This window comes from Malaya genurostris, chromosome 3, assembly GCF_030247185.1.
Source record: "Malaya genurostris strain Urasoe2022 chromosome 3, Malgen_1.1, whole genome shotgun sequence".
In the NCBI taxonomy this organism is placed as follows: Eukaryota; Metazoa; Arthropoda; class Insecta; order Diptera; family Culicidae; genus Malaya; species Malaya genurostris.
Window position 1 is genome coordinate 193,954,698 of NC_080572.1, and position 25,589 is coordinate 193,980,286.

At 35.3% G+C, this 25,589-nt stretch overlaps 1 protein-coding gene across 1 annotated transcript in view; it reads left to right on the top strand.

Annotated features, from left to right (window-relative positions):
• The window catches only part of LOC131435228 (uncharacterized), a 249,605-nt gene extending 224,352 nt beyond the window's left edge, over positions 1 to 25,253 (top strand). Inside the window, exons 4-5 of the mRNA XM_058602893.1 lie at positions 7,544 to 7,692; positions 7,788 to 25,253. Of these exons, the coding sequence (XP_058458876.1) occupies positions 7,544 to 7,692; positions 7,788 to 8,497 (859 nt within the window). The 3' untranslated portion in view covers positions 8,498 to 25,253. The remainder of the gene's footprint in view (positions 1 to 7,543; positions 7,693 to 7,787) is intronic.
• Positions 25,254 to 25,589: the final 336 nt, after the last annotated feature.

Genomic DNA, 25,589 nt, shown 5'->3' on the forward strand with positions numbered 1-25,589 from the left:
GACCAAGAAATCGTTTGGTTTGGGCTTGTTCTGCGGCCTCCAGAATCGAACAAACGAGGAAGTCATATTCTTCAAGTGGGGGGAGCTCTTCCATTGAAGTTAAGACACTTGAAATATTACTTTGGTATTTAATCCAGTCAATATTTTTTGTCAAATCATATGGAATATTAACTGAATTAGCAATGCCTTTGTTACTGCTAATTGAGATGATGATTGGTAAATGATCGCTACCATGTAAATCAGGAAATACTTTCCAGGTGCAATCTAGTCGAATTGAAGTCGAACAAAGAGATAAATCTAATGCACTTGGACGTGCATCGGAAAACGATTACTGTGAGTAAAATGATTGTTTTTGACCTGCAAAATCGTTTGCTAGTGTTTAAATGACATGAATAACTTGAACTCTTAGAAATAACTTTAAATTTATTTCAGTTCTAATTACTCATGTTTTCAAAAGACATAAGTCGCATTAACGTAAATGTGTTTCAAAAACAGGCTTAAAAATATCAAAATATTCGGTTGCGTTGTTACATAATTATATTTGTCTTGTTAATTCTTGAATTATTGAAAATGGTTTTTCATTTGGTTTTCTCAGTGTATAGATTTAGTAGAATGCTCAATCGATCTCCAACCCCTTCTTTTTGACATCATTATTCTACTAATTACAGTTTTCAATTTAAAAACAATTTTCTAGCAAAAAATGCATTCGCCCTTTTTGAAAGTCTTGAGTCGAACAACCCAGATATTCCTAGCTTCCAATCGTAGTCCTTTGTTCGTCACGTAGATCTTTGCCGATTATTTCGAGACGTATTTCTTCCTTGATTATTCCAAACTTCCTTTTTACGGGCGGCTTGTTAGGCCTGCACCAACCTCCTATCTCGACGGTGGTCATCGTGTCAGCACTGTTTAGAGTCCCACACTGACCAAGGACGGCAGTCAGCCGCTCCTAACATGAACAACAGACGCTCGGGTAGGCTCGCTCTCTCTGTACAGAGAATGCAAGCCCCCCCCCTTTCCTGATAGTATACGACCAAGGTTTCACCGGGGTTGATTACCCGATCTTTCTTATGATTACTCGTACCCCAGTCGGCACCGCGGGGAGGTAGGGATAGGAGTTACTGAACAAGAGGTTAAGAGCCACGTTGGGGTCTGAATTACGCATTGTCCAATTCAATTATTTGAATGCACACTAAAAAAATCATTTTAAATCACCAAACAAAGGTCAACAGATTTCACGCGCGACTTGATTTCTTATTATTTATTATTTTAATTTTTTTATTAAATTATTAATTGGTTATATTGGTTGATCTGGGTAGCCGGCTACCAAGAGCGAATTATTAATTTATCAAACAAACAAGTATTTTTTACTATTTATTCAATATACCGATATATGTTATCTCTGTTATTAGCTTTGTAATATTAACAAATTTGCGCAAAAGTAGATTTATATCATTCCATTTATAATCTTGCAATCTTGCAAAGCAATAACATAGAAGAAGAAAACATATCAAATAAAATTTCTATCCAAATCTAGTCGCAAATTGATAAGTTGATTGAAGGGATAATTTAGTAACATAGAGTAATCAGAAGAGAAACGTTGAAAATATCTAATAACTGAAGGCAAAAGGAACTCCAGCAATTGTCGCCTTTGACGACATGGAAGCAGGAACCCAGTGGATCTATTCTTGGGCCTTTTTTCCGCCGGACTCCACACGGCATCTAGGCTGGAACTGTCCGGAGAAAGATAATAGGTACTATCAATCTCCTAGTGGACCGCAGCCCCTATTATTTAGGCAAAAAACTTGAAATGAACATTTTCACTCTCAACACCTTACCTCCGGAACCGAAATTTGGATCTGAAAAAAGATATCGAGATATTTTTATGGCATCTGAAGATATTTCTGTTGATGCTAAGATGGTCTAAATCAGTTCAGCCATATTAGAGAAATGTGAGTGACATTATTTTCATTTTTTAAAACGCATCACCCTGTAATTCCGGAACTGGAAATTGGGATCCAGATACAATCCAGAAGCCTTATATGGGACTACTAGCGGACCACTGCACACTTCGTAGCGCAATAATATTAGATTAGATGTAGAAAATCAATTTCAATGATTATTGAAGAAAAATATCATTATAATGCTCTATGATAGTGGCTCCAACCTTTTTATATCGCGGACAACAGGACAAAATATATAAAACCGATGGTTTGCCGAAACGAAAAAAACTCTAAATTCACGCTACAGACTCATAACGATTATTGACGGCAATAGAAAAGTTAAACGGATGAGAAAATCACGTTCAAATTGAAATGGCATAGCAGTGGACATCATTGGAATGCGTGAAATGAAAACTTTTACTTCTTCTAATTTGCCATTCAAAATTGTTGTCTCGACAACATTTGCGGTTAACATTTGAACTTTTAACTTTTTTCTTATATCTGTACCATCTGCACATTCTGTACCTTTTTCTGCACTCAATTGTGCCAGTACTTCCTATACTTGTCTCCCTCATTTCTGTACTTGATTTTGTACTTTCTGCACTTGTACTCCTGTACCTTCTTTATTTTTTCCTGAACTTAGCTTCTGTACTTGTTCCTTTTATTTCTGTACCTGTAGCTGTCCCTGTGAATTTCTCACAGCTCAAAATTTGTCTTTGGATGGAAATTATTTCGAATACTCTTAAATTAGAATAATCGATGAATGCTCGAGATTAGTGTAGTAGAATGGTAGAGTGTTCTGTAAAAATGAATCATCTGACAATTGTTTTTGATTCGATCTCAAGATTTTTCCCCAATTCAGGTACACACGTACACTTCGCACTTTAAAGTGGTTTTTTCCTGCTCTTAAAAGTCCCAAATGATTCAAGAAAAATACGCCCAAAATCAGATTGACGGTTTATGAGCAAGAGAGTGAATCATTCGAATATGTATAACATTTCGATGAGTTCCCATCTCGGTTCAATCGATGTAATTTAACAGAAGCAAACGGGATGTTTCGAGTACATTGGACGAAACTGTTCGTAGTTACTCAAATGCAAATAATTTGAAATTTCGGAATACTCTGGGTTGATATAATTGGAATCGCGTTTGGGCCAATTAAAGACGTTTGGACTCAAATAAATAACCGATCTTGCAATTCGAAGCAAATGACGAAATGTGGAGGTCGTTTCGAGAAAAAAATACACAAAATCCCGTCCAAAAAATCCTTCAAAGGTATAGCACAGGAAATGCTTATGAAAAATTTAAGCAGAAAAAAACAGAAAACATCCTTTTAATTCGAATGGAATTGTTCCAAAAAGTAGAGAGCCGAACAGTTTTGGTGTTTGAGTTAACGGTTTTAATTTGAAGTGGCAGCTGAGGTGTGCTGATCCTGTTGCCTCAGTGCATTGTGAAAGCAATAATTATATTTATCAAGAAGATACAATTCATATTTTTGTAATTTTAGGAAAACAACGAATCATAAAAAAACGTTAATCACTTTATTTTCACTTATTCTTCACGGTATTGAACTCAAATTTATATATCGGAAAATGGAAACCTGTATGCTGTTCGTTTGGCGCCCTTAGTCAATTGAACATGTGATTCGAAATAAAGAAACACGTGAATCAAGTAGGCTCAGTGAATTTTTTGCACAAATCAGCTCGTTTGGCGCCAAACGGTTTTATTAATAATCTAGTATTCATATTTTGCTCTCCAGCGGGCAGCAGCATTGCATAACTCGATACGCTCCAAACAATCATTGGAGATCTAGCATGCATTGAATAGAAAATTTCCAATTTTAAACGAACCAATTTTCTAGTTTTTCTTTACTTTCCCGAAGGATTTTCCTTATGCAATATAACCTAAAACCTACGCATAAACGTCACCTTTCGAAAAAAAAATCATTTGAAGATCGGCAAACGCATACCAGAGAACATTAGCAACACACACTTTTTTCTCTATTATTTATATATATATATATATATATATATATATATATATATATATATATATATATATATATATATATATATATATATATATATATATATATATATATATATATATATATATATATATATATATATATATATATATATATATAATAGCTTTTATTTTAATTTTAGTTTTTAAAAATCGGTTAAGTCATCTCCGATAGTATTGAGGGTCGTTATTTTCATTTTTCATGTACACTGAAATTCTGGAACCGGACAATAGATTCAAATCAAATTCAGGACTTTCATACGGGACTTTACATTCGAACCTGAGTTTAAGAAAATCGGAGCAGCCATCTCCAACAAAATTGAGTGACAATATTTGTCACACACAGACGACTCGTCGAGCTGAATCGAATGTTATATGACATTCGGGCCTCCGGACCTCAGTTGAAAAGACGACTCTTACAGTAATTGCATAGTCTTTGTATATGAGAAATGCAAAATAGTCACTATCCTTGTAAAGGTAATCGAAATAATAATCGTTTCACCCCCGTTTAAAAATGTAAATATTTGGGCAAATACCATTTTAATCATGAACACTAGTATTCAATATGATCAGTATCTAACGGGGAAACAGATTGGAAAACTGAAATATGTGCAGAAACGTTGGAACGCAATACCTATCAAAAATTTTGAAATTTCCGATCTTATACCGATTTTTTGAGATTTTACGGAAAACCTAAAACGAAAAAAAAAACTAATTTTAGTAGTCATAAAAATTGTTTAGATCTTTTGTCTAACACAAAAATATAATTATTTTTAGAGTTTATGTATATTTACCAAAATTTTTAAGATTTTCAGTGAAATCCAAGTTTCAGTTTTACTGTAAATTTTGTTCATAATAAATCTCCAACTAAAATAATAAAAAAATATATGTCATGAAATTTCAAAGTTTTGATTTGTTTTTTTTTTCAAAATTTTCCCAATAATAGAAATTCTTTGTATTTGTACCGAATTTCTTGAGATTCTTTGAACTGATATATAATTTTGATCATCAAAACATTGTTTCTAGTAGTGATTCCAATATTTTGGAGTAGAGAAGTGTACATGTCATCGCTTTAGTTTTCGAGTTATATACAAACATGTGAAAAAAATGAAAAAATCATATATATTTATAAATTCATCAATTTTAAATGTTTTCTTGTGATTGTTCAAGAATGGTAGTTGAGCGAAAATTGTAGCTGGTATCACTAGCAATCGAATGATGTGTAACAATATATAGGCCATCGTTTTGAATTTCGAGATACTTACGATCATTATAAAAAATCTCACCTTTTCTTAGGTCATCTATCTACAGTTTTCATTATAACTTTGGGTAGACAACCCTATTTTTCCTTTTTTTTTGCATTTTATTTCTGGAAGTAGTACCTTTCCAATGGTGAACAAATTTTGAAGATCGGTTGGCCAACAACAAAGTTATGACTCGGTAAAGTTGAAGTAATCAATATTTTCTATGCGACGTTTATGCCAAATAAAAGCAGATAGGGTATATTGGGCGCGTGAAAAAACGCTGGAACGGGAAAAATCAAATTTTCATTGGTTTTTCTTTACCAATCATCTCCTACAAAGTTTTTGAATCAATCTACGAACTTCACAAAATTCGAGGGTGTAAAATTTATTGAGATTCGCTGAAAAACAGTTGAACTATGACAGCTCAAAGTTACCGTTCCAACTTTTTTTGAGGCTTGGTATTTGGAGTAGAGATGGCAAACTTATCGATATTTATCGATAGTATCGATATTACCACGATATCGACGATATCGATAATTCATAGCATTGACAAAAATTATCGATATTCGATATTGAAACCAGTTCAGTAAAATAATAATTTCATATTTTTACTTCGCTCGTGTAGTTTTTATCTAATATTTGATATTTGAGCTATGTTTAAAAAAAAGGGAAATCCAATCAGCTGTTTTTCAGCGATGAATGTTTCGACTTTGGTTTCAAATCCTATTTAGGAGATAGAAATGTCAAATTTGTGCGCGCCAAAATAGCAGCACTGCGCGCCCATACAATTGACATGATATGTTTAATGTGATGCCATGCGATGGCGTTGTTGGACTGAAGATTAATTTCGCTCCAAGCTGACAGGTTCTGCTAAAATTGACTTCCTGCACGCAACCCTTCTATAGGACAAACATGACTTAAGGTAAAGTATTTTGTTGGCAGCGTTTGTTGAGCAAGCTCCAGAGAAAACAGATATTTTCTCTTATTGGGAAAATTACACAGCATGCAAATAGCTGAAATTTATTGCACAGCGTCATTTGATAACTTTAACAACATCAGTTGCCTCCGAAAGAGTCAATTCAACAACGGGAAACACGGCTTGTTTGAGTCCAGGGAATTTCCAATTTTTGAAAATCTAATTTGTTCGGCTGTAAACCTAAATTAATTTTTGCAATCAAATGTACTTTCTTGTTTCAATAAACTTTTATTACGGTGGCAAAAATATCGATATTTATCGATAATATCGATATTGAACATTGAAATATCGATATTATCGATAACTGATTTTATTCGATATTTCCCATCTCTAATTTGGAGTGTTCAGCAGTATGAATCGATTGGTTTGTTTTTCAGCCATATGGAAGATTTATTGAGTAAAATCAGGAAAATAAGCGCCGGAATTTGTTTTTACGCACACATTGTTGGCATTACTCATACGCTTGCAAAGAGTCTTGCTCCATAAGCTGAAGCTTACATCGATACAGACGCAAAGTTTATTTTTACATGTTGGTAGATGTAATATTGTGTCATCACTGAAGAAATTACGCAATGCTTGAGTTTACGTCTAGCGTAAATTTTATTTGTTCTGAGAGTGTAGGGATCGAGTCTGAATATAATAAATAGTGCACTCTTAGAAAAAATGAAATATACGCTTGACGTAAATTCAAGCATGCCGTAACAAATATTACATCTTGTAACATGTAAAATAAATTTTGCGTCTGTTTCGATGTTTCAGCTAAATTAACTGTGAAGTTAATGAAATGACTTATCTTTACATGCTTTCAATTGTGAATGTAAGTGAATCACGATGATCGATTTATGTGCATCTATAGAGATGTAAATTGTTCTAAGTGTGTGGTTTTGTTTTTTCTCGAAGTAAAATCATTATCCTGATTTTGTGTTTGTTATAAAAAGAGGAAAACTTCACATAAAAGAGAATAACAAGGACGGTAAACATTACAAATGGTCCCATATGCTAATGTAGGTTTTTCTGTCGTCATTTTTTCTTTCAATTCCCAAATAAATCGTTCCGTACTATTTTCCCGTATTGTTAGGAAACGATGAATCGTCGTTTCTAGTGATCTTATTGACTATTTCCATTATGATTAGGCACGATTTTACCATATACCGAATATGCTGTTAAGTGCCGTTACCATACAAAAATGGCAATTTTACAACAATAGACTTTCGCTCGATCCTGTGGATTAGAAATTGTTTCCTGCAATTACAATTGAATAGTTGAGCAGAGCTAGATTCAGTTCGCACAGTCGGTCGGTACAGGATTTTTTCCACAGCCTAAAACTAAACTATCTTTTTTTCTTTCTTCGATTTCAGTTCACGTCGAAAAACGCAACGAGTACGAATACGACCGTGTCTAGACGTATGTCAAACTGTGGAGCAAAAATGTCCCTACATGCTGCCGGGTGATCGAGCTCCGGCCTATCCTACGCAGTATGCCGGTGAGCCGACCTTTCTGTGTCGAGGTAAGATGGCGAAAAACGTCGGAAACTTGGACTGCTTCATGCAGGTTGAAACAAACATTCAAGTATAAACAAAATTTTTCTTCATCATTTTCTAGATCTCAATATTGAAGAAACGGGTGAGCAGCGGCAGAAGTCCAACAGTGGCCCGATTAACTGCTGTTACGACTATTGCGGACTGAGTCCTCGTGCCGGCATCTGTACGAAGTGTGATCCTTTGCTGGACGACAACGAAGAGGACTACGAGGACGGCATTAGTGACGATGATGCTACGTCCAATGGAAAACTAAACGAGAAGCTGGCTGTTGCGAACAACACGAACTCTACCACAAACGCCATCATTATCAGCAGCAGCAGCAGCAGCAGTAGCGATAGTAGAAGTAGTAGTACTAGTACGAGAAGTAATTTCTTAGCGGAACTAAGATTCCAAAGCGAGCTGCCGCCCCGATTAGCCACGTGTCCGAGTATAACAAGCGCAACAACCCCGTCAACACAATCGGAGCATTGCAAATCAGCGCAGCAGCAGCAGCTTCTCCAACAACAACAACAGCAATTGACCGCCGTCTCAACCACCAGTAAAACTACTGCTGCTGTCACCCTTTCGGTGGTAACGCCGACGCCGACGCCTTCGGTGGCGCCCACGTCATCATCAGCCTCATCGCTAGCATCGTCGTCGTTATTTATTAAATTAACTAGTATAAAGTCGATTTATAGCACTTACTTTAATAACTCATGGACGATGAGACTACGGTGTCTAGACGAATTTGTTGCATGGACAAAGATCCTGCTGCAGCTGGCCGGGTTATAGTTAAAGTGATATCATGGGCGCTAACGACGCTAAGTCCACAGGCACTCACCCCCATGCGCACGCGGTTGGCCGAAAATTGACCGCGAGTCGAACGAAGTGAAACCAAAATTTAATAGCAAACCGAAAAAAAAAACAAACAAACAAATTCAAGAGCTCGAGGTTCGCATCAATGTAACGAATGAAAGGAAAACACAGCGCCATATTCGTGAAAGCGACCAGGTTCGCAACTGTGTAGCATACATAAGAAAATAAACAACAAATGATTAACAGAACAAAGCACAAAGTTTTGCGCGCTCCGGCGGGAACCGCGAGGAAAACCCCGAAGCAGGCTGAGAAGAGGAAACACGATAATAATAGCCGGGAAAAACAAGGATTTTGGGGCATTTGAATTGGAAAACAATTCGAATAAGTGCGGTGCATTTTCGCTGCATAGTAAACAAATTGTGAGAGCGCATTTCCAACCGCGAGGTGGTCGGTGGAGGGGATGAATTTTAGCGTTGGTGGGGTGTGGGAGTTTCCAGGGGTTGGGGGTGAAAATGAAAGAAAGTGCGATCGCACTCTGGACAGGCTATGCATTTCGTGTTTGGTGCGCTAAACAGACGGGTTTTTACCCACGTGGGAAGGGACGAGATCGAACGGCACGTTAAAATTATTATAATAATAATATGAACAGTTTTAGGTGACACATGAAGAAATTTCTAATTGTTAAGCAAAGTGAGAAAACTAATAGACGTAAACGAAAGCTAACAGTAGAAGAGGATAAGAAATGAAAAGGTTCAACAAAAATGTTTTTACAAGATTAAACAACACACGTGTAAGCAAGCAAATATTTTTCGAGTTCGATTTATTTTTGCGTTGTTAAGTTTTGACTTTTTTCGAGCGTTTTAGTGGAATGCCGAAGAAGCAGAGTATGGGGCGATGGAAAGCGAATGTTTCGTTCGAGTTTTTCAGTGATTCTCGGAAGCAACGGTGTTATCGCAGGATCGCAGGAACTGGGAAACATGTTTTTAGTCGCTGATATTATAATTAGTCCGTCAATTTATACAACAATCGTTGTAGTTGAACTGGTTTTACCCGATGGAGGCAGGTGAAACAACGCGAATCCGGAGTTAAAACGACACATCGCAGACCCTGGTGGTCCCGACTGAACCACCCTTTCGCTCCGGATCGGAGCACGAATCAGGAGGACGCATAGGAAAACGTTCACCTGAACCCTCTATCCAGTTAACTGTGAAAGCTAAATGCACTAGTGGGAATTAGAAGCTAGCAGTTTCTCAACTTTTATACTCGTTGTTGAAAAACATGTCGAAAATTGTTTTTTCCTCGCGAGAAAACACACAGACACACCCATACACAAACACACAACTACTACGTGTGCGAGCACAAATCGCTGTGCCGAGGACAGTAACGCTAGAAACTATCGTAAATTGTAACCTTAGAACGAAACAAGTGAAATTACAACCGCTAATCGGCCATCTTGTTTGAAACCAAAAAAAAACAAACAAACAAACATTGTAGCCCTCTAAAATTTATCGCACAGTCCTGCGAATGATCTGGAAGGCCGGCGGTAGGCCTTCCCCTCGCGCTCAATGCAGGCACTGCATGGCAAACAGCGTACACACTGACACAAATATACACATACAGAGAAGATGCGCGCGCGTAAAAACAGGACCAGCTAGCAGTGAGCGAATAAAAAAAACACGGCCCGAAGGAATCCAAACAGCAACAACAAAAAAACAAAACAATTTGAAGCCACCAGCGATGGCCAAACCCCAAGGATAAAACCTAAAAATAATAATAAAACAAAATTGTTAACGTTCGAAAGCCATATTTTTAGCATTTAAATAGTAATTAAAACAAATGAAATTATAATCAATATTTGTTACATAAATGTGAGATTTAATGACGGGCAAACCCAGACAGAAAAATAAATAATTAAATTAATGGACTACTGGGAAAGCAAAAAAAAAAAGAAGAAGGAAATTAATAGCCTAGAGATACAATAAATGAAACCCAAAACACTAGAGCATCCAATCCGTTTACCGCAGAGTTGAGTGGGCGATCGTACAGAACACAGTAACTTACAGAAGAAGCAAAACCAAACAAAACAAAAACAAAAATCTAGTGACGTCATCAAGTTGTAATGTTAATCGTGTAGGTCAGTCAAGTGGTAAACCAAAACAAAAGAAAACAAAACAAAAAAAATTGTAAAAAAAACACAATTGAAACAAGTACTAGAGCCGGATAAACGTCGAGCAGAGAAAACCCACCCAAAGTTTTTTCGACTTTTCGTTTGCGATTTTCGAAGGAGCGGTGTAAGGTGTTGTTGATTTATTTGTACTGATTATTACCAGATATATTTTCGAGAATTTATTTTTATATAGTGAAAGCAAATGGTAAAATTAGAAGAAAAAAAACAATTCCGACGTTTTGACATTAGCAGAACAGCCACGGCCGGCGAGGGCTGTTGAGTAGAGAAAAAAAGAGTGTAATAAATACGTTAAGCTAAGAATTATTAGTGAAAAAGAAAAATCGAGGAAAAAAGAAAATACATCCTGTGAACAAAACAACCTAGAGTGTATAGATTGAAATTTGTACTAATTTATATAGGAGTAAACAATGAAAAAAAACAGAATACAAACAAAACAGCACTCTCTCTCGCACACAGCAACAGAAGCAGAAGAAGAGCTCGTTAACCGAAGCGCTATGTTTGTACAGTAGAAGTTATAAAAAAAAATCACGACGGCAATTTGTTTCGAAGCATTTAGACACGGTGCGACGGAGAAAACAGAAAACCTATTGTTGCAGAAAAAAAACGACCTCCGAAGAAACAGTTCAGTTCCAAAGCCCCCAATTTCTGGAACACGTCTGATTTTCCTACGTTAGAATTATGAAACAAAAATCATACACTCACAACCACAAGAATACTTCCACTCGAAACTACTACATACTACTTAGAACTAACACTAACAATGGAAGAAATTCACGAAAGACGTACTTCCTGCGTGAAGATAAGAAACCAAAAAAAAAAAACAAATAATAATAATTGATTCCAATTATCTATTAGAAAGCGATAAAAATTACAACCCCCCTGCGGAGGAGTTATGTAAACATAGAAGAAAACACGAAAAAAGAAATCAAATCTACTACGTATAGGCAAGTATATCTCTATCTAAGAACACACTATTACTTATCACTATCTCGAATGTGGAAATGATGAACGTGGATTGCGGTCAGCTAGTGGCCGCCTGCCCCAAAAGAATGATGTTGACTTTCTGCTACTTTGCCCGAAATGCAACCAAATACAAACAAACAAACAAACAAACAATGAAAACTCGAAAACCAGCACAAATCTTTTCGCTTCTTGTACTAGAACAACAATATACGAAACAGAAACAACAAACAACAACAAAATAGCACATACATCAGTCACTCACTCGTTTTTTGCACTCGGAGCGGATCTGATTTTATCGTTTCTGCTATTTTTCTACTATTCAGCTTAACAGACCTGTGGTGGAAGGGAAAAGATGTCGTGAGTTAGCGAACACGCAAAAAAAAGCAAATACATGCAATATGTTTTTATTATTACCATAACAACTAGCAAACAAATAAATCAAACCGTAAAGACACAAAGATTCCATTACATAAACTAACGCGAGAGAGTCCCAATCCAAAAGAGAAAACGAAATAAAATATTCAACAAGATCGCAAAAACAAAAAATAAACAATTGAACAAATTCGCGAAACCAGCTTTACAGGGGATTTATGGAAAAGATGGAATGAAAAATCGAAAAACCGATCTTGTTCATAGGTGTTGATAGGCAGATTTTCAAAAAGAGTTAAAATCAACCAAAACCAATCGAATGACATGCGACAAATCAAAAGCTCAGTGACACTAGCAAACATTTATTATAGTGCTTCGCGGCTTTCTCCCCTTTCGATATTGAAATTAAGCACCTTGCGTCACCATTAGAGATGGGCAATTCGCTCCTGAGCTGTTCCAGTGAATCGAATCATTGAAGTGAGCTGACAGCTCACAGCTCTTTTCAAAGGAACCGCAGCTCACCAGCTCACTCATTTGCTACCCAGTTCACTGCATTATGACGCAGGAACACGCTACGAGCTGATCGGATCTTCGGCTCTTTAAGAGATTCAATTTAGTCGACATCAATTAAAGATAAATTATTTCGCATGGCATTCATTGCATCATTGCAAATCAATGATTCAATTTCGATCATGCATTTGAAAAAAAACGGTGCATAAGAAACACGGCGCACAAAATGAACCTTAAGTTCAAAATAAAAGAGCTGATGAGCTGATACATCGAATCGATTCACTTTGGTGAGCTGATCGGTTCGGAGCTGTTCACCAAAATGAGCTGTTTTGCACGCCTCTAGTCACCATGTTAATGGTGTTTATCACCAGAGATGCCATTTATACAGATTTATCTGTATTATACAGATTTTTACATACGCATACAGAGTACAGATTTCATAAATTTAATACGAATCTCCCAAGAAGCAAAATTAAAAATTTTTACGTATGAGTAATATACACTCTCATTAAACATAACTCAAAATTGAGTGACACACCACTCAAATTCATTAAAAAGTGCACGTACGCTGAACTTGAGTTACCATCTATCTACTTATTTTTGAGTAAGCGACGAGGCTGTCAAAATTTGAGTATATTTTACTTAAAATAAGGAATAAATATTTTATTCACAATACAAGTGAATTTAACTAAAAATTTTAGTTTTTTGCTCTCAAAATAAATAAATTCTTTTTCATTAATGTTTATATAAAAGGATTCCCTGATTAAAATCATTCCTATTTCTTTTAAATAGGAAGGGCAAAAAAGTGATTGAAAACCGTTCAATTTGACCGTATTGGAATTAATATTGAACGATTTTGATATCCTTATGTAGGATCTCTCACTTAGCATAATTGAAACCACAAAATTACTATTGAACATATCTATGATTGATGATTCATGATTTCAAAGGCCGGATCTAGAAACGGTATTAAAAAACGACGTATTCTTGCATTCTTAAATTCAATAAAAAGATTCCGAGGATGAAAACGCACTTAACTGCTATAAGTATTTTATCCACTCAAATGTTTGAAAACTGAACGCTTACCGCTTAATGTATGAATAAATGCGAGAGAACTCATGGCCTTAGTAAATTTTACTCAAATTCATACTCAAATTTTGACATAGTGTTCCAGTTTATGAATTTGAGTAAACGCAACTCAAACCATGAGTTATGTTCAAAGAGCCTGTATTAGTATTTGATTGCAGTGACGAGAAGCAAAGTCTTGGTCTCATTGAATCTACCGTTCTACAGCCATAATGTGTTGGAATAACATCTTTTAATATCATTTTATTGTTGAAATTAAATTTTGTTAGTGAATACAGATAAATACAGATTTTTTATAGAGAGTAATACAGATTTCCTATGAAAATATCTGGCATCTCTGTTCATCATCTTCCGCAGATATGACAGCTGATTTGCCAATCCATAGCATCTAGGTTATATTTTCGTGTTGAATGTCGATACTTTGCATTAACACTGTAGGCTTTGTATTTTAGTAACGCTTTTCGTTTGTGATCTTTCAAGTGGTGTTAGCGAATCAGATTTGATTTGACTGTTATTGAAGCCCAAGGAAAACCTAGCCAAGAAAAGGATTATCATATTAAATTGAGAAAACGGAAACTTACAAAATAATCAGATCTCTGAGACAGCAGCTGTGCTTGCAACCTTATTGAGGCATGGAGAGATCTTAAACAACTCTACATGTGGTGAAACACAATCCAGATGTCAACCCGTCAGAACGAAGCTCCGTTCATGATCTAGTATCAATTCAATTTCCCTGCCCTCGATAGGATAAGGAAGGGACTTATTAGAAGTAGTATCCATTAGAAGCATTCCTAGTTTTGGTCATATTCACTAACTTAACCAAATGATATATGTTTTGTTTTGATAATAAGAGATTAGGGTCTAATGATGAAATCTGCTTAAGATATATCGAGATAAAAAAAAAAACGCAATTTAATCGACACTTTCATAATTCGAACTTGAAGCATCCAATTTCGTAGTATATTTTGAGAACTGTAATTTTGTTCGGGATACGATAGCCCCAGAATCTATTTTTAAAAAGGAAAATATTTTTCTTGTTTTTCCTTCACAAACTATACGTTTTCACATCGGTCAAAGATTATATATAGAAAAGCTATATTTTTTTGCAGTCTAGCTTTGATAAAAAAAAAATAAAACTATTTATGGCTTTTACTATTAACTACCGTTCTAAATCACTTATCAAATCTCAAATTCTCACTAATCAATTCTGTTACTGCTGCTCAATTTTATCTGGTTCTGCAGATAAAATTTAGCGTCCTGAATAAACAACAGATTCCAATATAATGCTCGAATCGAAGTAATTGGAATGGCTTTCACCACAACAAAGTTGAAACGTAAGATAGAAATCCAAATCAGAATCAAAGGTTAGCTCTCGCACTGGTGTCTATTCTATGTTAAATGAGCCATGCCGGGTTTTTGTTGTTGCGATGATATCCGTCTCTCTTTGATGGCACTGATTTAATTGTGTGCAGAGTTGCTGGTGAGCGTTCTTTGATACGATAAAAGCCATCCTTGGCTACAGTTACATCGTACATATTACACTTGGAAGGATTTCCTTGGATGTGAATTCTGAGGAGCTTTTACCAAACATAATATGTATTTTATTATGTAGTTTTGTTATTTGTACATACGAATGTATTTGCTTGTACTCAACTTCAAACGATTCCTAAAGTGAAGAGATTCTTTTCTAGACGTTATCTAGTCAAACTAATGACATTATGAAATTATAAACAGGATCTAAGAGCCAATTCAGTAAGTCTATATGGAAAATCTATAAGAGCAAATTAAGCAGCTAGAAGTTCTATATGCAAGATCTATAATAGAGCAGAAACTGTAACAAACGTATCCCCACCAAGCCGTTCTAGTTTTACTTATTCGACAAGTTCTTCTGTCAAATTTAAAACTGGTCTACGATGCCGTTCTATTTTTTGTATATTGGAAACACGAGTAAAACACTGCTGGGACTGCCAGTTTCTCTTGTCATAAAATTCTGATTTAAATTTTGTAACTCACATAAATTATGCATCTAGAACAAGAACACTTCTGAATATGCCCTAAGGTGATCTGATTTTTTTTTCATCAGAGTTGCTGACGGTGTACCGCATATTGCAAAATGCGGCACTATTCCGTATTATAATTTGTATTTGTTTTAGGCACGTGCCACTTAAGCCAATTTGTTATGGCAATCTATTCGCCATTCTATTCTTGCGCTTTTTGAGATGCCGTTGATATTTGATAGCTCTACTGTTTCACTACGTATCAAAGTAGAACCCATCGCAAAACCATTCACTTATTCATAAATCAATTACAAGAAAAGCAATCGAAATGGAAAACTGACCCGACTTCCACTGAGCATAGAATCATTACATAATTACAATCATGCAGACTTGTTCTATTACATTGTCTGCAAACCGAACAAAAGTTAATTTTGAAACAAATTTTTCGGGAGCACGCCTGCTTCGATTCACTTCGGAAATTTGTTTCGATAGTGCAATCAGCTTCCAAAGCCGGACTTTTGACACAGTTTCTTAGCCAAACTCTTTTTTACACACACATGGTTGCCGAAAAAAGTTGAGAGAATCAACGAAAATACAGTTTTTCTTGAATAGCTGCAAAGCTGGTAACCCTGCTTATTAATTATAAAGACGAGTAAAAAAGAAGCAAAGAAAAAATAGAACCACATGATTGTTTAGTCGTTTATAGACGTCGAAGTTCTGTTAGTACAGAGCAGTTGCAGTTATGACACTTTTGATTCAGCTCGCTTTCATACCGGGTAGTTCGATTTGGTGTAAAATGTTCAGTAATAAGCGGAAAAAAGTACCACGCGAAGAATTAGTCGAAAGGATTTGAAGTTTGAGATCTAATATACACTGATAAAAATCGATCGATTCATATGTAAACAGCACTTTAATTTAATATGCTTTTTCGTTTCAATGCACAACCAAAGCGATTTGTTTTAAGATTTCATGGGCAAATTCACTAAGATGCGAGGTTAGATTATTTTTCACTTAGTTTTTAATTTTTTTTCCTTTGGATGTAATGTGTTTTGGTATTGTATCGAACTACACGTGTTAAACACTTCATTTTCTAGTGGAAATGAGTATAGCACAAATGTATGTGCAAAACACTTGATTCGGTCAACTGTTTTTCAATTGAGAGCTATGTGGAAAACAATGTCACATTCATTTGAAATTCATGTAGAATCTAGAGGTAACGATATACAGTCTGTTACATAAGAGCGTGGTCACGATTACTCGCGATCGGCAAAGTGGAATGGTGAGATATTATTTTAAATACAGAGGGCAGTAGTGTCCTTGATGCAATGCAAGAATAAATCAGCTGACTATTATTTACAATTCGATTTCAACATTCTTCCAAAATGAGTTCCACGTACGCTACGCGCTTCGAAGCCGAAAGGTCCCAAAATGACCCAAACTGCCGCGGCGAAATACTTGAAAAAGTCGAAACTGTTTGTGAGTAAGTGATTTTAAAGAGGTGAAAAATGTCGACAACTTTCCAAATCGCGCACTGTCAGTGTATTGTCGGAAAAAGACGAAAAAGTGATTTACGCGAAGGTGCTTCAAAATTGACCAAAAATGGTTTAAATATAACGTACGGAACTGTTCGCAGACATTTGATCGCAAATAATTTGAAAATTTGAAGTACTTTTGCAAAAACCGATGTTGAGTGAAAAACATATGTAAAAACTGAATGGGCAAAAGAGCACAATGGTGTCGTGATCTTGGGTTGACCTTATCAGTCGCCCGATGCCAATCCAATTGAGAACGTTTGGGCTCAAATGAAACTAAAGCTAGGGAAAAACCGATCACACACTTTAAAACAGCTTGTTCGTCGAATTCACAAATTTGGAGGTCGTTTTAAAAAGAATACGCGCAAAATCTCGCTCAAAGTATACCTCGAAGGTGTCAAGTTTTTGATCTAAAAAACAAGTTTTTGATCTAACAAAATAATATTCAAATGTACTTTCATGTTGAGTCTTTTCATTTTCTCACAACAGTGACCACGCTCTTATGTAACGGACTGTATCTTACCGTTATGATGTGCATTTCAGATAAATGTAGCATGATTTCCACTAAATATCAATAGTTTTTAAACTCATTTTATGAGTTAAAAGTTTCATGAATTTCATGTTTTCTACAAGTAGTGATAGTTCAAATACTTTGCACATGATGCGCGTGTTGACACTTCCCCAGACGAATGCACTCTGACAGTGCCCTTAGGTTACAATCAGAGTGTAAGTCACACGAAGCGACATGCGAGCACTTAGAAAATAGATCCACATAAAAGGAACGTCACGATTCACTTACATTCACAATTCAAAGCATGTAAAGATAACTCTTATCAATAACTTCACAGTTAATTGAGCTGATGCTTACATCGATACAGACACAAAATTTATTTTTACATCTTAGTAGGTGTAATACTGGGTCATCACCGAAGAAATTACGGCATGCTTGAATTTACGTAAATTTCATTTTTTTCTAAAGGTGTAGTTAGAGGAAAATGGCTCTTGGCTTTTATAAAAAGTTACCGATTTTTCACGCAGAAGTTTTAATGAAGCTAAAAGTCGATCATGACAAGATATATCTTTGAAATTTTGGTAACTATAGATTAATTATATCTGAATAGAAAAAACAAAAATAAAACAATTGTGTCGTTATTACATGGAAAAAAACAAAAAAAGAATAATTCTGCAGGTGACTTAATCCCTCATACGATGTAATTCATAAAGATCTAATCTGTCAAATGACTGAAAATTTCACTTGTAATGACTTAATGTTAGACTAGTTTGAATTTTACTGGTTTCTGTAACTTGAGTTCTGCTAGCAGGTGCGACTGTATTTGACTGTGGCTCTGTTGATTACCGGGTTTACTTTGTGATCAAATGACTCTCGGTTCAAGTCACGACGGTCGCTTTCAGTATTCGTTTTTTCTTATTTCAATGAATTTTGTGTCATGAAATTATAGACACAATGTTCCACGTAAATTTACGTGAGCTGCGACGCTCCATTGATGTGCATCTAATAAGATGTAAAATTGCAGTTTTTTTTAAATTTAAGTGTGTAATCTTTAGTGTTCGTTCCATAGTAATTCTCTAAAGCTATGAAGACGATTTCAATTATGTCACCAACGAACTTCTGTACCAATCTTTTGTTTAATTTAATTCAATTCTAATACAGAGGATATATTTGCAATTAAATGTGGAACTGTTGAAGTTATCGTTTCATGTATATGAAGGCAAAATGACTTAAGAATTCACATACAAAAATTATATATAAGTTATCAATTTAATGAATAATAGTGTACAATTTTCCACTTGGGAAGTATTTCTTCCACGAAATGATTCAAACATTTTTTAAATTAAAAACGTGATTAATCCACCTAGCAGTGAGATGATACCTTTTTTATCAATACGCATGTTTTTTGCATGGATATTCTTAGGTCTTTTAGTTCTCATGACATTATTTCAATTATCGTCGTTTTAAACGGCAAATTGAGATTTTAATCACTCATTTCCCTGTAATGCCGAAACTGCAAAACATATCGAATTTCAATCTTAGCGTGTGACAATCGATTGAACATTCCATGAGATGTCGAAGTAAGTTCCACTTTAGAGTTTTTCGTCATTATTTATGGTACTTCCAGAGCCGGTATTCAGGAATTAGCATAGCCCAAAATGATTCGAATGGCCATAAATTATTACGCCAAACAATTTACATGAAATTTATAAACTCATCATCTGTAATTCCAGAATCGGATAAAATTCACCAATTTTGTATGGGACCTTAAGTCCTGTAATATTTGTTTTTGAAGTTCGATTTGGTCTTTTTTGAGAAAATGATTGAGCTTTGAGAATCGATTCGATACTGGAACCGGAATTCTAAAATCGGTGTAGCCGAAATCAGTTAAATTCACCTGAGCAGTGTGTAGACATCTTTGAGAAATTGTAGTGCGAATTAAAATTTGGGGGTACATTCCGAATCCAAAAACGAATACCGCTCAAACTGAAATAAATTTATTTGGTAATCGACTATCCAAATCTGCAAACCCGATAAACCTGATTAATTTATGTGAAATGGACATTTTTATACTAATCACCCTGCATTTTCTAAACCAGAAGTCGGATCTGACTAAAAAGTAAGAGGTTTTATAGGATTTTAAGACCTCTCATTTGAATCATAGATGATTCTTAGATTTCATTTGAATCTTAGATCGGTTCAGCCATCTACGAGAAAAATTAATTGCATTATTTTAATTTCGTTTCACATATCATCCTGTGGTTCCGCAATCAGAAGTCGGATCCAAAAGTAATTCAGGAACCTTGTTTGGGAGTATACGACTTTTCATATGAATCTGAGTTTGTAGAAAACGGTTATACGACGACACGACCTGCCACTCGCTATTTAAAACTGTATCGCAAATTTAACTACTCCTCAGTAACTGGTAATGTCAAAACGACATTGCTTAAGAAATTTTTAAAACTGGCAACACAAATTGATAGATTATTGATTTTGAATAATAGTTATTGTAACCTTGGTTACTGTATATTATAGACCAAATGAATGTAAACAAAACAAATCCCGAATCATTTTTCATATGCGAAATAAATGAATGGTAGAAATCGTTATCCTAGATCATCACCCAAACCGAGCGAAGAGAATAAATTACTCACAATGACGCGTAAGTTAGCGACTGAAAAAGCAAAAGCTTATCTACTCAAGGATGATTTAATTTAAAACAAATTATTGAAAACTGCACTAAATAGTTTACGGCAGGATAAAATATCTTGATGGAAAAATCTCGAGGTTATTCGATGAAGAACTGAATCAAAGAGAATGAACTAACAGTGGCATTTTTTTCGGATGGCATTTCCAACTTATGTCAATTGGCAATTGTTGTATATCTCATATATTTCCATATATTGTAGACATTAGAAAACACACAAATATATCTTGCAATTTGGCTTTGTAATTGTTCTTTTTTCTAAACAATGAATTTAATGTATTACAAAACAGTTTTCAACTATCTTCTTAGAGGCTCCACTACCGCCTGAAACAAGGAGATGTCGACTGGTTAAAATATATTGGAAAGATTACTGGTGATAGTAAACCTTTATTGGGAGCCATTACATCTATTATTGAACCACTAATAATTTTTTAAACTATTCCAAAAGGCAAATTGATTCACCTTTCAAACCTGTTATGCACGCTTGCACGTATCTACGTTCTCAAATTGTTTGTTTATTTATTCTTGGACTCCATAGCAACTTGTTCTTAGTAAATCGAACAGTGTTGCTCGAGAAGATTATTTCGATCATTCTCAAGGGGTCACTATATTTATGGTAACTGGCGGTGAATCGTTAACGGACAATTTTCATGTAGATTTTTATTCGAAGTGCCTGGTCGTGTCGTCGGTTTAACCATCTCCGAGAAAATTGAGTGAAATTATTTGTCACACACGCATTTGCTGATCTCGACGAACTGAGTCGTATGGTATATGGAAGTCATGTTCTTCCAGCATTTATTGCTGTAAATAGTTTAAATCAATATAATTATGGAATTACTTCCAACTCGATAATGCTGGTATCATCTGGTTTACATATGCCATATTCGAAAGATTATGTTGCCAAAAATGAACCGTGCTAAAATTGGTCCGAGGCAAATTGTCATAAAAAGGATGCTGTACACAGTCTTTTTGGTACTTAGAAACAATTATATGTAACAGTATAAAAAATCGTGTTTCATGTTGCTCCCAAGCATTGCTTTTTCATACAGCGCTCAAAATTCCTTCTACTGGAATAAGGCTTACACAAAAATATCGATATCTCCGTTAAAAATGGACGGATTTTAACAATCTATGGCTTGTTGGATAGGTATTACCGAGCGAAATCTAAGTCTGGAAACATATTCTGTTTTCAAGGTCAAATGTGACAGATACTGTCAAAAAACTAAAAATTTCGACATAAAACTTCGTATAACTCAAAAAGTAAACATCCGATCTCAAAACCATTCAATAGCGTTCTGAGTGACGGGGAGACCTTTCATTTGCGACTAGTTTGATCAAAATCGGTCCAGCCATCTCTGAGATCTCGACCTCTTAGTTGACAACACACATACAGACACACACACATACACACACACACACACACACACACACACAGAGACATTTGCTCAGTTCGTCGAGCTGAATCGATTGGTATATGACATTCGGCCCTCCGGGCCTCGGAAAATTTTTCGAAAATTTGAGTGAATTCTATACCTATTTTTTATATATATAAAAAAGGTAAAAAGAAGCTTCTTGAGGATGCATATTGACCCGTTATTGTCACGAATGTTGACCCGTTTTTTCACGAATGTTGACCCGTTGTTGAAGATCATTCTGCCTCTGTTTTGATACCCATGACTTAAAATGTATATTTACATGTACTTCAATGTGAAATTTTTAGGGGTTTTAAAAAGTGATATATTTTATGTATTTTTCGAAGCATAGTGTATTTGTTTGTAATCAAAAGAAATAATGATGACTGACGGAAGTCATGCATGAAACTTGCACGTTTTATTTTTTTTAGTTAGGATATACAAATATTTCCTTGAAGGGTACGTTTTACCCCATCTTCCCCTACATTCAATCAAAACAAATCTGACAGAGTGAATGCGATGTGCTAACAGTACATCACATTGGGGACGGGTATAGCGTGATGGGTGAGTCGATGCTTTTCACGCAGCCAACCTGGGTTCGATTTCCAACCCTCCACATAGGGTCCGCAAACTTTTCTGGCCGGAAGAGGCGAATGACCTCATGGTTAAAACCTCTATAATTAAAAAAAATAACATAAATTCTTGTGCCCGATTTGAACACTTCAATGAGAAGTTTTTCAAAGGTGTTTCATAAATGTACATAATTGGTCCCGTGTTGAGTAGTTCGCTGGATTTTTTGCACACCAAAAAAATTTAAATTTTACAGGTGACTTAATCCCTCATACGATGTAATTCATAAAGACCTAATTAGTCAAATGACGAAAAATTTCATTTGTAATAACTTACTGCATTATTATTTCTAATATGGCAATTTTGCCTCTCCTATAAATGTCGGCTTAGGAAACCGATATCTAGAACTTATCTGTTGTTTTTAGATTGAGTTTATTTAAACCAGCACATTACTATTACTGGAATCTGGATTCGAGCTCTGATTCCAAAATTGAATTAAGTTTAATGTAGAGAACTACGATAGAAACTATTCTTGATTTATGATAACACCATTAGGAGTCGATTATATAAAAAAACGATCTCGGAATGAAAATTTGGATTTAAAACAAATATAAGTTTTCTTTCTGGTTTGCTAATGTCACCCATTTACCATGCAAAAAATTGTCGTATGTCATTCAGGTTTTGTGACAGGTGCCTATAACAAATTTCTTAACTTGTAACCTTTCGTCTCTGAAACATCAGTTCGCTTGCAGTTCCAAATGTTTTCTAGTGTTTTATTTATTGTCGGTTTTGTTTCTGAATTTTCACCTTTAAAGATAAAACAATCGAAATTTTACATTTTTCAACATTTTCGCAAAACATTTGAAGTGACTATTCAGTTTGTAGCAAACAATGCGAACCTTTCAGGAGAATTCAATCGGTGATTAGTTAACTTATACTTTGCAAGTAGTCTACAACATTCTTTATGGCATCTGTATGAATTTCACGTAGTATTCGGTGATTCTTAACCTTCTTGTTGTTGCTTCAAATCAGGTGCTCTACAGTCCTAGTTCACTAATAGTTTTGGAAAGTGACGACTGCCGGAAGGTTATCAAAATCTTACCATTGTCACAGTAGGTTTTTTCGCTAGTCGAACGAATCGTAGCCAGATGCTACTAGTGATTGAATTAGTGGAAAATATTCCAAATTCTCAACATCCACGAACAACCCCGTCACAGCAGAAACGGAATCGTCATTGCAAGCAACTTAGAAAAATCTCTCACACACACAGACTCATATACACACACACACACACAAACAGAACAAATATATTAGATAATTTAAAGAACAGCAGCAACTTAAATGTGTTTTATAGAACAATGAGAAAAATAGATAAAAATTTTACATAACAAAAAACAAAAGAAAAACAATTGCAAAAAACCAAACCAAAAAAAAAATCGTACCGTAGATGCAAAAAAGTTATAAAAAAGGAAAAAAAAATAAGAAAAAATTGTTAAGTACAGTTATCTAATTCTACAGCAAAGCATTACGAGAAATCAAAGAAAGAATAATGAATGAGGGCTAGGCATGAACACAGTTCACCGAAACTATCAGTATGGACGTATTCAGTTGACTTTCCGTTGAGTTTTTAATGGGTTCTTATAAACGTTAACCGGAGGCATACACTTACACACAAAACCGAGACAAACACACACATACACACACAGATAGAGAAATACCATGAGCGAATGAGTTCTAGTAGTGAAAAGTACAGCAAACAGTGGATAACATTTAATAGCAATCGCCCCCGCCACAGAATCGAATAAGAACAAAAAAAACACACACACATACACACAATTGTAACGGATAACAAAGTAAAATAATTAAAAAAAATAGTTCAAGCAAAAAATAAACCACCATAGGTTAAGTTCCGACTGTAGCGAGTGTTTGAAAGTGAAACACACAAATGCGGAACGAACCAACCGGAGGAAAAGGGAAAAAAAATCTCGAAGCCTAACGATAGGCACGCACATAAGTAATGGTTATATTGTAATACAGACATTTACGTACACTAGACGAAAAAAAAACAAACACACACACATACATTCATACGAAAGCCGAATCATTGAAAAAATAGATTGGTAACAAACCAGTACTACACAATTACAATGTAGCACGTTAAGGCGAAACGAATTACAAATAAACAGCAAAAAAAAAACAGAACAAACATGGAAAACAAGTAATCGAGTTCAAGAGCAAACAATGGGATGAAAAATCACAGTAAATCCTGAACTTTTTAGTTTGTAGAGCTGTTTGTTAACTATGTTCAGTGAATAAGAGGAGAAAAAAATAAAAAAAAGTATATATATACGATGTATTAGTAGGAATTTACTCTGATTGAAAATTGTTGCAAGTCGGATCCACGGAAGAGTAGATTAATATTAAACAAATAGGAAAAAAAAATAAATGAGAGAAACTCACCCAACACATACTTAAGAAAAGAAAAAAAAAAAAGTCTATATCTAAGCATTAATCTGGAAAAAAACTAGGAAATTAAACAAGTAAACAAGTGACAGGTGGCAAAAAAAAAGATACACGAACTACTAGGGAAAAGTGATCCAATCCGAGAAGAAGCAGTTGAGAAGATCAAACAACTAAAAGTAAACAAAAACCCAAAAAAAAAACAACTGGAGAAACTAAGAGATCTTTGTTTTTCGTCGAATTGAGGCTAATTTGTATATAATTTCATCGCTTCTGTATACTTTTAAACAATGCTGTTCATATTTAGGAAGGTAACCAACAACAATGCCAACCGAAGAGTAAGAAGAAGAAGAAGAAGAAGAAAAACAAAGTGGATAGTTGAAAGTGGAAAACTAAGATTAAAGAGAATAACATGAGAGAAAAATAACACCGATTTGTTTATTATTTCTAGAGAAACAAGTGCGCGGATGCGCGCAGGTGGTCAGCAAGAGTTGCAATGAAATAAAAAATAAATATCCGAAATGAACCGGTTGTTTGTTGTTTCACTTTGATTTTGCGTTACATGTTTCCCCTCCTTGGCTTGGTCTCGGCATTCCGGTCCGGTCGGTTCGGCGTTTGCTCCGCGGCAAGATGATACGGAAATTGGCCACCGCCTGGCGTGTTTTACCGTCGTTTACATGTGTGCCGCATCATCCGCCTTTGCTTCGTATGTCGGTGCTCGGAATGATTTAGGAACTCAGGCTGGCAGTTGATTTGTGCGATG